The sequence below is a fragment of the Musa acuminata genome, chromosome BXJ2-6 (genome assembly GCF_036884655.1).
Source record: "Musa acuminata AAA Group cultivar baxijiao chromosome BXJ2-6, Cavendish_Baxijiao_AAA, whole genome shotgun sequence".
In the NCBI taxonomy this organism is placed as follows: Eukaryota; Viridiplantae; Streptophyta; class Magnoliopsida; order Zingiberales; family Musaceae; genus Musa; species Musa acuminata.
This window is the reverse complement of record NC_088343.1, coordinates 41,947,929-41,961,847: the sequence shown is the minus strand read 5'-3', so window position 1 is coordinate 41,961,847 and position 13,919 is coordinate 41,947,929. Positions and strand designations below refer to the sequence as shown.

General features: G+C 40.4%; 2 protein-coding genes across 3 annotated transcripts; one reads left to right on the top strand and one right to left on the bottom strand.

Annotated features, from left to right (window-relative positions):
- Positions 1-2,423: 2,423 nt before the first annotated feature.
- Positions 2,424-5,809, top strand: LOC135615686 (transcription factor PHYTOCHROME INTERACTING FACTOR-LIKE 13-like). 2 transcript variants are annotated; one of them, XM_065114518.1, is made up of 9 exons: positions 2,425-2,669; positions 3,184-3,288; positions 3,386-3,983; positions 4,052-4,150; positions 4,221-4,286; positions 4,652-4,717; positions 4,799-5,062; positions 5,136-5,220; positions 5,344-5,809. In XM_065114518.1, exons 2-9 carry the CDS (start codon positions 3,197-3,199, stop codon positions 5,346-5,348), a joined length of 1,275 nt encoding a protein of 424 aa, XP_064970590.1. In that variant the 5' UTR covers positions 2,425-2,669; positions 3,184-3,196; the 3' UTR covers positions 5,349-5,809. The 2 variants fall into 2 exon arrangements, with proteins under 2 accessions (XP_064970589.1, XP_064970590.1); XM_065114517.1 differs by lacking the exon at positions 5,344-5,809 and having other exon boundaries at positions 2,424-2,669; positions 5,136-5,306.
- On the bottom strand, positions 4,595-9,966 carry LOC135615687 (uncharacterized). Its single transcript, XM_065114519.1, has 2 exons — positions 8,606-9,966; positions 4,595-5,191 (listed from the first exon to the last, which is right to left on the bottom strand). Exon 1 carries the CDS (start codon positions 9,882-9,884, stop codon positions 8,622-8,624), a length of 1,263 nt encoding a protein of 420 aa, XP_064970591.1. The 5' UTR covers positions 9,885-9,966; the 3' UTR covers positions 4,595-5,191; positions 8,606-8,621.
- Between the last annotated feature and the right edge of the window lie 3,953 nt (positions 9,967-13,919).

Genomic DNA, 13,919 nt, shown 5'->3' with positions numbered 1-13,919 from the left:
AGCCAGAATATAATCCAACAACGTAGTTGTTCAACCTACAGGCCAACTCTCTCTCTCTCTCTCTCTCTCTCTCTCTCTCTCTCTCTATATATATATATATATATATATATATATATATAGAGAGAGAGAGAGAGAGAGAGAGAGAGAGAGAGAGAGAGAGAGACTTTTTCCAATGCCCAGTTCATATCTATTGCTAATATGGCTTATAAGCAAAGCAATCTAAGATGCAAATTTGCATAAGATCCTGATTTATTCATTAACTTGCATTTGATTGCCTGCACAAATTAACCATGGAAGTGTGGATTAGAACAGTTTCTCAAAGCAGTCATAAATTGTCAGGTAATGATTAGTAAAGCTCATGATGAACTGAATGGAATAGATTTTGTTGGCTTGCATTTAATTCCCTGCAAAAACTAAGCATGGAAATATGGCTCAGAACAAATTAGTAGTCATAAATTATTAGGTAATGATTAGTAAAACTCATGATGAACTGAGTGGAGTACTCTGGCATCACTCAGGAATAGAATTTGTTGGTTTGAGTTGGGGACAGCAGCTTCTGATGCTGCACTTGATGGATTGATGCTGCTGCTGTTTTGGTAGGAAGTATGGGGAACATTACCACAAAGAAGAAGTGTGGTGCCTTTAACAGATGCATGCACCATGGCCAGTGTTACCTGCACAGATCCAAACCCACATGAGGAAGTTTATAGAGCCTCAAAAATATTCAATGAGAATAGTTCGAAACTTTAATGTAATGAGAACCACATCTTCTTGGCTGCCTTCTTCTCCACCAGTGCTGTGCCTCCAAAAAGAAAGAAGAGAGTGATTAGGAGAGGGAGGAAGAGGGAGTGAATCTTCCTGCTTGTCCAAAATAGCTGATGTAAAGGAAGTGAGGGAACAGTGTGTGGAATAAGGATTAGAGAGGGCGAGAGAGAGAGAGAGATGGAGTGACTAAGATAGCTGACGTAAAGGAAGTGAGGGAATAGTATGTGAAATGAGTATTGGGAGGCACTTGTTTGATTAGTAGGAAAGTGTTCTGTCCTCCACTCTCCGACCAGCATTACTCCACCTCAAATTGTCAACTCAGATCTCCTCCGTATTTTCAACAAAACATAATAAATGTTGCATAGTAGAAGAGCATCAGCAAATAATAATAATAATAATGATAATATTTTACATTTTTTATAAAATGAGAAATAGGAAGATGCAATATTTTAAACTTCCACCATTATTTAGAAAAGTCAGATAATCGAAGTCTCGATCGAATTCGATGAATAACAAATAATGCTTAAAAAATAGATAAATATTTTAAAAAAAAATTCTAGAAGCCTAACCTAATTTATTACAGAGTGCTAACAATAAAGAAAAAACCTTGATGTTTAATTTTATATTTTTAATATTTATTAAATAATAATTCGATCCAATGGATCGACGATCGAACGATTAGTTGGATTATAATAACTACACTCTTAATGTGCAACAGTTTTATTATATTTTATAATCATTATCTTTAGAATATTTTTCAATGACGTAACCTTGAAATATGCATTATCAAGAAATAGTAGTGTTTCATATCTTTCTCTATTTCTTATTCGCTCCCTTGTTTTATGCTTTCACCTCATCATCGTTTTTGTGGTTATCCTTACCATCAATGTAGCCGGTGCCGTCCATTTTATACCATGATCATGCCAATTCAATAGAGATAGTGATCATAGGATTTAGATTCATGGCATCTGACCTTCCCCCTCTTTAATGCTTATGAAATTGAGCAGTGGCAGATGCAATAAAATCATCACATTTATGTCTCCCATATACATATATGTATGTATATATATATATATATATATATATATATATATATATATATATATATATATATATATATATATATATATATATATATATATATATATATATATATATATTCTCATCTAAATTTTAAATTATATATCTTACAAATCCAAAATAATGCTTATGTGTCTCTATTAGCTAAACTGTAATCGATAATAATATCCTTCCGAAATATACTATAAGATTATTAAGGTTATATTGGATATTATATATCCTTTTAATATTATTTTTTACTTGTGTAAAGTGTTAAATTTATTATTATTATTATTATTCTTATTACTCAGAATTTTATGATGATTTATTAAAAATTTTATCAACTAAGTTAACTAATATCTTCATCAATTAAACTTTGAATTAGAAAGAAAATATAATTGCGTTACCTCAAAAGGTGGTATTTGACTCGAAATCTTATCGTGAAGACAAGACTCGCTGTCAGCAGTATAAATGTGATGAGATCTAATCATCTGCTTGATGTGAACTCCTAAGCTCGGACATTGAAGTGAGATGGAGATCTTGTTAACCAGCCAAGCTTTCACAGGTAGACCCACCCCGACATGCTTTGAAAACTGACATGACACTGTTGCAGAACAAGTGCAAACCTGGCCATGGCCAAAGTCCTCCATTAGAGATAGATAGAAGCTATGGATAGCATTAACAGCATGAAAATGGCATGTCCTCCTTCCCCACCTTCCTAATCCAGCAGTGGTTAAAACCCTCACGGAATCAAGTTTCCAACCATCTCTGTAGCTGCCGGGGAGGGGAGGAGGTAGTGAAGCCTGTCTGCTTTCTTGTTCGAAGATTGTGGAGCTAAGGAGAAGGTTGGTTTTTGCTCAACACTTTCTGGTTTCCAGTCTTTGTTTTAGCGTTTCTTCTCGCTTGTCTTTTTCTCTGTATGGAACCTTTTTCTCTTGAAAAATAAAAATAAAATAGATTTGAGCAAGAAATTTGATTCAGATATGTCAGCTTCTTAATGTGATGTAACCCAGTTGGAATTGTTCTTTGTCTCTGTGTGTGTGTGTGTGTTTGTTGTGATCTAGCAAACATAGTATGAGTCTGTCTGAGACGACGGTAATTGTAGTAGTTTCAATCTTTTTGAAATGTTCTTTCCCTTGCTCATGAGTTTGAGGCAAAGGATCTTTCTGTGGTTGTTCTGGATATCATTGTTCTTCTTGACCATTTGATCTCTTATTACTGTTCTGCTTCTTTTCGAGCTTACCAGTTCTTGTTCTTGAAGGAACAGGTGAAACTGATGCGGTGCTCTTCTTATTATGGAGTCAAATGCCATACTTGAACTATAGGAATTCTGATATATAACTTTCTCTGATGATGCAGTCCAAATCTAGCAATGAATCAATATGTTCCTGATTGGAATTTGGAAGATGACACCACAGATTTTGGAGGTATCCTCCCAATGGCAAATCAGAAGAATCCCATGGGGTTAGCATCATCCATTTTGTCTTTGTCCCCTTCCTCTCCTCTTAAATCCTATATATCCACTTACAGATCCGTGATCCCTTTTGTTCCAATCTTGCAGGCCAGACAGTGAGCTCGTAGAGCTGCTGTGGCGAGATGGGCATGTCGTCATGCATAGCCAGAGCCAGCACCACCTGCGAGCCTCTGCCGCCATTGCCAAGCTCAAACCAGAACAACAGCAACAACGGGAGCAGTCTCTTGGGAGATCCATCAGCTCGATTCAAGACGATGCAACTGCGTCATGGTTTCCGAGTCCTCTCCATGATTCGCTAGAGAAGGAATTCTGCTCGGAGTTCTTCTCTGAGATGGCAGGCATCGATGGACTTGGCCCCAGTAACATGAGCACCATTGATAGATACATGTGCTTCGGTGATACCGGTGCGAGCGATGTCTTGACTGCTCCTAAAAAGTCCACTCTCCATCTCCGAGAGAACAACACGATGTCTTCAAGCATTTGTGAGAGCAATCGACTCCATGCACAGGGTGATGCTGCTGGTGTTGCAGGAGCAAGTGTGCCAAAGCATGCATTTGAAACTGCTCTCGCTTCATCATCAGGAGGTGCTTGTTTTAGTTTCAGAAGAACAGGAGATCAGGGTGGAAGTGGTCAGTGCCAGAAGAGGAAGCAAAGAGATGTGCAGGTTGCAGAATACCAAAGTGAGGTAATCCTCTCTTTTCCAACTGATTCCATTGGCATTAGACACAGTGAAAACTGAGACCGAGTTTGTAGGAGGCTGAGTTTGAGTCGGTCGAGGCGAAGAAGGCAGCTCAGGGATCGATATCGACTCGCAGAAGCCGTGCTGCTGAAGTTCACAATCTATCTGAGAGGGTAAGAATTGGTGAAGAACCACTGACATGAACTGAGCTCACTTTTAACCAGTAGGCATTATCTTATGCAGAGAAGAAGAGATAGAATAAATGAAAAGATGAAGGCACTGCAAGAGCTGATACCACATTGCAATAAGGTAATTTGTGCATCTGTACTCACGATCAATGAAGAAAAATTCTAAATGTTTTCTGTGTTCTTAATACTATAGTTCATAGAATATAGACCGTAGGTATTGAAATTTTGAGGCAATTGAATACATGAAGTCGCCACATATCATAGCTTCTCAGATATGATCATACTTGAAGGCAATCATCATATTGCTGATTTCCATATTGAAGGCATTTCCTGAGTGTGCCTGTGAACTTGAAGGCACGAAGGCATTCTTCATATCAAACATGTATAAATCATTCGAGAACTAACCGACAGTCCATTGCCAAATTCTCATAATGGTGAAATTTTCCAATATGAATTCTGATTATGTTGTACATTTAAAATTCTCAGACGGACAAAGCATCAATGCTGGATGAGGCAATTGAATACTTGAAGTCACTGCAACTGCAAGTTCAGGTTTGACAAAATGATGATGCCATGACACAGGACTTGTACACCAGTAATGTGATCTTTTGCATACTGTGATCCATGAAATAGATGATGTGGATGGGAGGTCGCATGGCGCAGATGATGCTTCCAGGTGCACAACAATCTATGCCAGGCATGGCTGTGGGAGTTGGTCATGCTTGTGTTCCTTTGATGCATCATGCACTTCAATCTTCTACCCCCAACCAGACATTGTCTTCCACTTCTCCAGCCTTCCAAGCAGCAATGTTTCGAAACCTGATGCAAAGTGCCCATTTGCAAGAATCGCATGCCTCCTCCTACCTTGGCCTTCACCATGTTCAGCCTCGCTTTCAGGCTTGTAGCTTCATCTTTACACCTCTTGATCTTTGTCTTTTTGCTGAAATAGCTTCAACATGACCGAATGCAGGCGATGAATCGATACACCTTTGGGTCTCAAATGTTGCAGCAGAATCACCCAACAGCCTGTGAGAACACCCACAAAAGTGGATCTGGTAAGATGGACATAACCTAATTATAATTGTCAAATCGAGGAAACATTTGTCCATGTTTAAACACAAGATATCTGGCTCCTACTACTCATGTCACCAAGGCTAATGTTTATTTTTATGCATCAGGTTGATCTTCAACTTCATATTTAGAACACCTGCTATAACCTTGATGCAGAGAATTTGGCTGTTCAAGAGTCAAGAGTGTAAAATTTCTCGGGAGCTATAACTCCTGCAAATTGCTCCCAAATAAATTTTCAAACCATTGGCTGAAGCCAGCATTTATTGTGTACATGTTGAAGGAAGGAGTAAATCTGATAAACTTTTGTTAAGCATCAGGTCTAGCTAATGCTTGGAATTGTATCAGTTGATCCTCTTGCGCAAAGATTAGACTTATGAATAACCTTGTTCTTGCTACAAAGAAATAACCCATCAATGTGATCATAACTTGGTTATTGTTGTGGTGAGCAAATATATAGGCACCATGGAGGATTCCTGCTGATTCTTATGTAATAGCACACCATATTCTTGCTTTGTATCCTTTATGTCCATATGACCATATTTGATTCCTTCTATGAAAATATCTTCTGATCAAGCTGCTGAGATTATTAGTATGTTAGTATGATCATTGTTACTTCTAGGGGCTCTTTGTTATCAAGTTGTTTTTGTTATTATGATCAGGTCATTGTTGCTTCTGAAAATGATTATGGTTATTATGATAATTGTTATCAGGTCTCAATCTTGCATAACTTTGTCCTGAGCCTATTTGGTTGTCTTACCATCTTGACACTAGAGAATTCCAATCAACAATAATAAAAGAGAGAGAGAGAGAGAGAGAGAGAGAGAGAGAGAGAGAGAGATCACTTCAGAAATAACACCATGCAGAGAACAAAAAGAAAGTCCAATTTGCTGGATACTGAAGAGAACATTGTGATAAAATCAAAGGATAGTGTATTTTGAATATATGTTTACAAAACATTCAGCAAGGGTACATTTATTTTTTGTCTAGCAATCATCTACAGCACCACTTTACTGAAGGCACAGTACCATTCTGGTTGTACATTCTAATAAACAGAACATTATCCTTATCTTGGTAGATCTCAGGAGTCCTCTTTTTCCCTTTAACTTTAAGAAAGCATTATCATATCTCAGCAGGCATTTCCTTATCTAATACGTTATAGTAGGTTAGCTTTTCAGGGCTGGAAGTGTCTGCTGTGAAGAAGAGGGGGGAAAATGAAAGGAAAAAAGAATAAACATATGAACTCCCAGCATGATCAAGTGATCACCTCATGCTGGATTGATTCTGGCCTTCTCTGGATAATCCATATATATCATTATCTGTGAAACTCTACCTTACCTATATAAGATTCCCCCTCCCATCACTTTCCTATTTATGCAAGGACAGGAACCCTATATAATGCATCTGGTCACCTCTGCTTTGAGGATAATGCAACTTGTTAGTCCTGATGCCAAAATGGTGAAAGATGCCGCAGGACAATGAATCAGAATCATGCAGCAGAGCCTTTGGGGAGAAGGGCAGAGATGGTGAGGAGGTCCCACCAAGGACCCCACCAAAGTACACTTAACAAAAGCCTCTCAGCAAAACCCCATTTCATGACTGTGCCTGTGGACAGCTCTGATTGACCTTTGTCTCTTTTATCTGAGTGGAAAGCTTAAAGGAGACTGATGGCAATGCCAGGCCATATTCGGAACATGGCCACTGCTCAGAGCTTCTCTCTCTCAAATCTCCATCCACTAACTAGATCCAATGTGGTAATTAGTCAGCGTAGTATCTTTCTTATTTGGTTATCAACATGTTACTTCCAGACTCGATATGTTTCGATCTACCTTCAAAATTTGATGAAGAGAATGCCATGCAACCCGTTATTCCTATCGTTGAATATTTACAGACAGTTCAGCTGTTGAGGTACAGCTTCTACATAGTATTTACCAGGCTGAAGAATATCTTGGGAGTCTGATGTGGTGTTTGTTTAAGCAGGATATGGTGTTTAATGTTTCAATAAGTCATAAAACCCTAAATCTTAAATCCTATTCATCAGCCCGCCTTCGGTCTTAGGGTTTTTTGGACCAGACCAAAAAACATTGACATTTCTAGTGCCAACTTCAGCCCACAATGCTTAAGTCCAAATTCGACTCCGAACATGATCCACATAGTTCAAGCTAGAGCCATATAAGTCAATTCTAATGCATAAAATACCACATGATTTTGTGCGAAGAAGGTTGCCCAAAAAATTGAAATAAATTATTCAATTCTTAGGAGATGAAGTTAAATATAAGACTTTCTGATTTAAATTTCAGGAGATGAAGAGAAATAGTGGTGAGTTCAACATGGCAATGCCACCTTTAGCACTTACGACCAATTAATCCAGTGTCTTAAATCACATTTGGCGATTAATGTATACAGTCTTACTTTATAATATAACACAATCATTTTGTTATTTAAATTATAAAGGAACAGCATTGAGATATAACATATGGACAATCCAATATAAGAGAAGAATGAAGAGAGTAGTTTGGAGAGAATGAATCCAATATAACATATGGACAGTTATTTTGCAATAAAAAGAAAAATATATGTTGTATATTTGCAGAAACATTCTAATTAACTCCTTTTTAACGATTGTTTTATGAACATCCGAAAAAAAACATTATCTTAGTTTTAGGATATCAAAATGGTTGACGAGGGAATCTTTGGGCACAGAAGCAAGCGCAGGTCTCTGAAAAGCCTGCTTTTCAGGTGCACCGCAAAAGCACTCGCTACAAATCCCAAGGAGACCCACCATACCATCGATTCAATCCATTTTGACTCGGTCCAGAAGCAGTTGCACGCCACTGCTTCTTCGCCCAATCCGTCCATTGGATGAGGTTTCTTGGAGTTTGGGATCAGAGGAGTCGGACGGGGAGGCGAGATGTGGTGGAAATGGAGGGGAATGGACACCACACAGCACAATGGAACGTGGAGCAGCATCACATGGAAGCAGTCGCGCTGCTGTCGCAAGAAGGACGCCGGCAGCAGCGAGAGCGGTGGCATGTGATTGGAGATCAGGGACCGGGCCATGTCGGGCCCCGTCTGTGCTCAAACCGCAGAGGAGGGGGCAGGTGAGATTGGACAATCACGAAACGGACAGCAAAATGATCTTTTGCCGTCAGAGATGAAGCCAAAGAAGCGAAATAGATTAATGCACATCAAATTTTACGAGGAAAAGCTTTCTAAGGGACGGGACAAAAAGAAACCAAAAGCGAATCCAAGAACGCGAGTCCTCGATCAAAGCGTCAAAGAACAACAGATGAGCAATTATACAGAGATAATTTTGTACCTTTGCAGTAGAATTTTCATTTTAGCTTTAAAAAACGTTTTTTGATTTGTTACCTCAAGTTGATTCTCTTCAGGCCTTTTCCTTGTCGATAATCTTGCTTCTGTTGCCGCCGCTGTGGAGATTCCACCTCGCGGTAGAGGCGTCCCTATCTTTCTTGTGGGGGGAGAAGAGCTGGGCCAAGCCGAAGACCGACCCGGGTTTGGACGTGCAGATCCGAAGCGAGCCGACCGGGAGCACGTTGAGGACCGGGGCGACACGGACGTTGGCCGAGTACGATCGCTCGATCGCGCGATACGGCTTCCCCCGGTGCTGATGGTGGTGGTGCCAGGTGCTTCGGCCGTGGAAGCTGCCCGGACTGCTCGAACTCCGCTCGAGCCCCTGGAACACCACCTTCCCCGATGCGTTCATCCGCGGGCTGTCCACCGACGCCCCCCTCGGCGGCGCCAGCTCCGCCCCACGCCGGGGCGGGCTCCTCCCAGTCCTCGCCGCCTGGTGACCTTCCGCAGTTGCGACCCTAGGCCGGGCGAGCCGCGCCCGGTGTGGAACCCGACTGAGCGAGATCGACCGTTGGGCCGGCTTCTCCGCGTCAAGTGAGAGCCGTGGAAGCTCGTCGTGATCGGCGCCCGAGGAGGAGGACGAGGAAGAGAGGGAACGGCGAGAGGAGATGGACACCGGCTCCAAGTCCGACTCTCGGAGGAGTGGGATGGCGAGGGAGGCGTCCGCGGCGGAGTGCTTCGACAGGCGGTGGAGGAGATGGCGGAGCGATCTGGTATTGTGGTTCACACTCTTGGAAGTAAGCGTCGCCGCCTTTTGGGCCTCCGGCTTAGGGTTTTGCTGCGTCTTGAAGCCAAGTAGCTCTCTCCAACGGCTCGAGCACCTCGGCGCCTTGGGCGACTGCGCGCAGGACTCCAATCCGAGGACCTCCGCCACCCGACGAGGCCTCTCCGCCTCGGGCGATCGTATCCCGTCGGCCGGCTCCGCTTGGTGCCGCTTTGCCGCGATCTGAAGCGGAACCAATTTGCCATCGGAGAAAAGCTCATCGGCGGGCAGCATGGTGACGGGATCGTCGGGACGGAACTCGAAGTCGGGGAGATCCACGCCCGGCTCATTCGGATCGGGCCTCTCCGTCACAACAGCGGCGGACGAGACCAGGGCACCGAGATCAGAGTCCCCAACATCGAGGCCCGTAGGGGCGGCGCCGCCATCGGCGAGGTCGCGACTGAAGGAGATCCTGGGACTGAGCCAGCCGTAGCCAGGGCACGCCGGGGCGAAATCGAGGAAGGGGGAGTCCGGCGCCAGCGCAGCGTTGTTGACGCAAGCGGAGGCCATCATCGGGCATCCAACGACGAGGGTTTCCGGCGAAGGCCCGGTGGCGGACACGGGCACCGCAACGAAGAGGCGCTGCGTCGTGGCGATCGAGGGTGGCCGAAGGTGTGAAACGTTTCGTATAAAAAGGCGCCCTTTTCATGGATAAGTACGAATGCCACGAAACTGATCGAAACCCTTTGACTATCCACCCATAGCCCTACCCGTCTAGCAGACGAACAACCCGGACCCACAAACGGGTCCACTTGTGCTTCCAGTGAGAGACAAGTGTGCGTTACCACGACGATAATTCAACATTTCTTTTTTGTGTTCAATAAACTCACAATCCAAGCAATCAGGGAATCATACGAGTGGTTCAGATCCGAACCCAATCGACGGGGATCGAGTTGGGATCGGAAGAAGGACCCATCGATTTCGATGATGCCATGTATTCAATTATTTAGGACAGTCACGTGCCACTCACGAGATCGACCGATCCCAAAAATGCCATGTCAATTTCCATTCAATGCGATCCATTAATATTTTCCCTTGGGATGGTGATGGCATTAATACTCATTATTATTGGGAATGTCGCATACTCATGTTTTGGTTTCTGTCAGTTAAGTCTCGATTTTGCTAATTCTCGAACAAAGTTGGCTAAATCTGATACGATCATATTTGTAATCTAAATAAATTATCAACATGATGTCCCATACAAATATATATATATATATATATATATATATATATATATATATATATATGTATATATGTATGTATATATAAATATACATACATATATACATATATATATATATATACGTGTATATATATATATGTATTTATATATATATTATCATCCGATCATTCATTTTCATATATTATCCTATCCAACGATCTAGATTATAGCGATCATATTGTGGTTAGCTTAATCATCAGTGATACATGTCACTCAGAACTATCGATCTACCTCTTCGAATCATGAGGCGGTAGCGACCATCCTGACAGTCTCCATCGTCCAATGAAGAATGAAATGATTCTTTTGTTCGCTCCATTCAAGTTGTATCGCAAATCGTATATGAGTATATCAGTAATATAATGTGATCTTTATGAGTAGTCTAAAATTTCCTCATATTTATTATAAGTACCACAAGAGAGCATTTTCGTGATAAAATCAGATTACCCATTAAATTAGGAGCTTACTATTTAGTAATTTTTTTTACTATCCACAATCTTTTACTATTTTTATAATTCTTTTAAAAAATTAATAAATAATATTTTTATTATTTATCATCTTTTAATTCTAATTATATATATATATATATATTTTCCTTCCATACATCTTTTACAATTCGTCTACATACTATGCTTCTATCGATGTTATATGTTATGCCTTTATCGATGTTATATGTCGTCATTTCCTGTCTCTTGTATTTTGTCGATTGTTACTCTCAGCTCATATTACCTGTCAATTGTCACCCTCAACTTGTACTCATTAGAGATCGTTACCCTTAGGCTACGATTCATCTGACACTTTGATCTCGTTTATCGCTTCTGCTTATTATCACTTTAATAGAGGGAGGACGACGATGAGTAAGAAAAGGAAGGAAGATATTTATGAAAGGATAATTTAAAATATTAATTTTTAAAAAATAAGATGATAAATAGTAAAGAGATATTATAAATAGTAATCTTCTTAAATTATAATCAATTATTTGAAGATTGATTATATAGATTGATAAAAATAAAGCCATAATCAATGTTCCAATATTAATTTCAATTTCCTAATAGGAACCATCTACCTATTCATTAGAAGTTGGAGAGTTCGAAAGATGAATTTTTAGTGATGAGTTGAGCCAATAAATTATTGAGATTAAATCTTGATAATTAAAGGATAAATACATAGGTTTTGCCCAACATACTGTACACAAGACGATTAGAATATGTGAACCAATTTGGAATAAAGAGAGTGCAGCGAAGAGCACAAATGGTGGGAAGAGAGAGCAGTCGTCGGAGCAGATAAAGCTGCAGATCTCACTGCTGTTGCCGCATTTTTCATGTTGATGCTGCAGGCAAATCGACAATGGCACCATCGTGCGCTGACAACTTCTCCATTCTCCACACCCGGAAAGACTAAAGGTCTCAGAAACGAGGAGTGTCTTGTGGCCGCGGAGGAGCCTGCACCGGCATGACCCTCCCCACTGCGCCAAAAGTTGGAGGCAAGCAGCAAGCACTTAGCTGCATCGGGCAAAAAGATCGAAGCAGGCAATCACTCATCTTTATCCCCCTCACCACTCTCATCCATGAATCTGCCAACTGCCAACAGCGACAAAAGCCAAAAGGACAAGAATGGGCCAACTTCAGCTTTGCACTGCAGCCATGGAGGACAAGAATGTGATGAGAACAAAAGGTGAGTTGGATCATCTTCGGCCTTTGGTCTTCCTTTTTTTCTCTGGATTTTTTGCTCTCCATATATGCGCATAAAATCTTCGATGGTTAATACAGGATTAATGTTGATACTGCACAATGATATCTTATGTGATGCATTGGTCAGCCAATTTGCATGCCTCGTATATCTTGACCACTTGAATGAAGGTGGAACAAAATATCATCATTGGTTCAGAAAGGCATATGGATGGAACAAGCAACCAAGAAAATTATTGAGGCACTTGCAAGTTTGGATCCACAACATTACAAGGAAGCTCAGAAAGCAAATTGGGTATCACAGCTACTAGTACTCCAGCTTGCATCATCCATGAAGCCACCCAAAGTTTTGTGGAAGGCAACTTGATTGATGTTGTTCCAAGAGATCAATGATTATTGCAGTTAGAAATAATCTATCATGTTCAATAATACAATAATTGTAATATGTTTTTTTGTCAATTATTTCAATTACAATCTCCTTATCATCTGACTTTTAGCAAAGCCTGAACCACACAAGAATGTTCATTCTTGATGGTTTCATTAATTAGTATCATGGGATTCTGAAACTTCAAAATGCTGCACTCCAGCAAACTTCAAGATTTCACTCTCTGATGGTCTCATAGATTGTAATTGTGTGATTCTGAACATCCAATGCCATTCCTATCATGGCACAAGAAAGTAATGCCTCCCTGATTTGCTTTTCTGGTAATCATTGAGGTCTACTGTGTTGGATTTGCATGGCTTGCTCAGACAAACAGCACCATGAGGTTGATATCCATTGTTGCTGACTGCTGTGATGAGTTTGTCTAATGCTAAATAAATGCATTGGGAAATAGAACATAAACTTTTTTTTTGTTTGTAGTGTCAAGGTTTTCTTGATGTCCTCATGCAGAAGATTTGTGATCTACCACCATGATTGTGTAGTCGTTATAGCCATCAATGCTGTCTGCTCCAATTTTCTCAATGAGAAAGCTTTGATGGATACATTCTTTAAATCATCTTGCTTGATTTGGCAGACCACCTGCTCCAACCCTTCCTTTGAATCTTGGAATTTGATGACTGATTTTTATATAGATATTTGTGGTATGAACACAATGGAATCAGTTCATCTGCAGATACTAATGTCACACTGAAATAAAAAAAGAACTATTGAGAAATTGGTTGTGTATTTTTCTTACTCAAATTGGAAACTGTGATCCACCATCAGGGTTCTTCAGATCAAGCATTTGAAGTCACAGCTTGGTGGGTTTGGTAAAGCTAAAGGCATAATAATATCATTTGACAGACACAAGTAAATGGCAGAAGTTAAAATGTAATATTAAGAACTTGATGATGACATATGATACCACAAAGAGATCCATCAATAAATATGCTGAAATTAATAGGCCAAAATTTGATTAGTTAGTTCATACTAATAGCCGATATCCAAAAAAGTGTTAAGAGGGAAAATTGAGTTGATTTAGAAGATTAGAAGAGTTTATTATAGTTGACTTGTACTTAAATATTTTGATTCAGAAATTCAGATTCATCAAGTTAGTAGGTTCTCTTGGATAGCAACAAACAGTGAAAATTAAAAGTCATTTATCTGAGAAAATGAAAATTTATGGAAAGGTGGTGGTAAGTGAGAAGCTGTATTCT

Coding starts and splice junctions, on each gene's coding strand:
- LOC135615686 (XM_065114517.1), top strand. CDS start 3,197: ATGAATCAATATGTTCCTGATTGGAATTTGGAAGATGACACCACAGAT. Junction 4,151..4,220: donor TTCACAATCTATCTGAGAGG/GTAAGAATTGGT, acceptor TATCTTATGCAG/AGAAGAAGAGATAGAATAAA. Junction 5,063..5,135: donor ATGTTCAGCCTCGCTTTCAG/GCTTGTAGCTTC, acceptor GACCGAATGCAG/GCGATGAATCGATACACCTT.
- LOC135615687 (XM_065114519.1), bottom strand. CDS start 9,884: ATGATGGCCTCCGCTTGCGTCAACAACGCTGCGCTGGCGCCGGACTCC.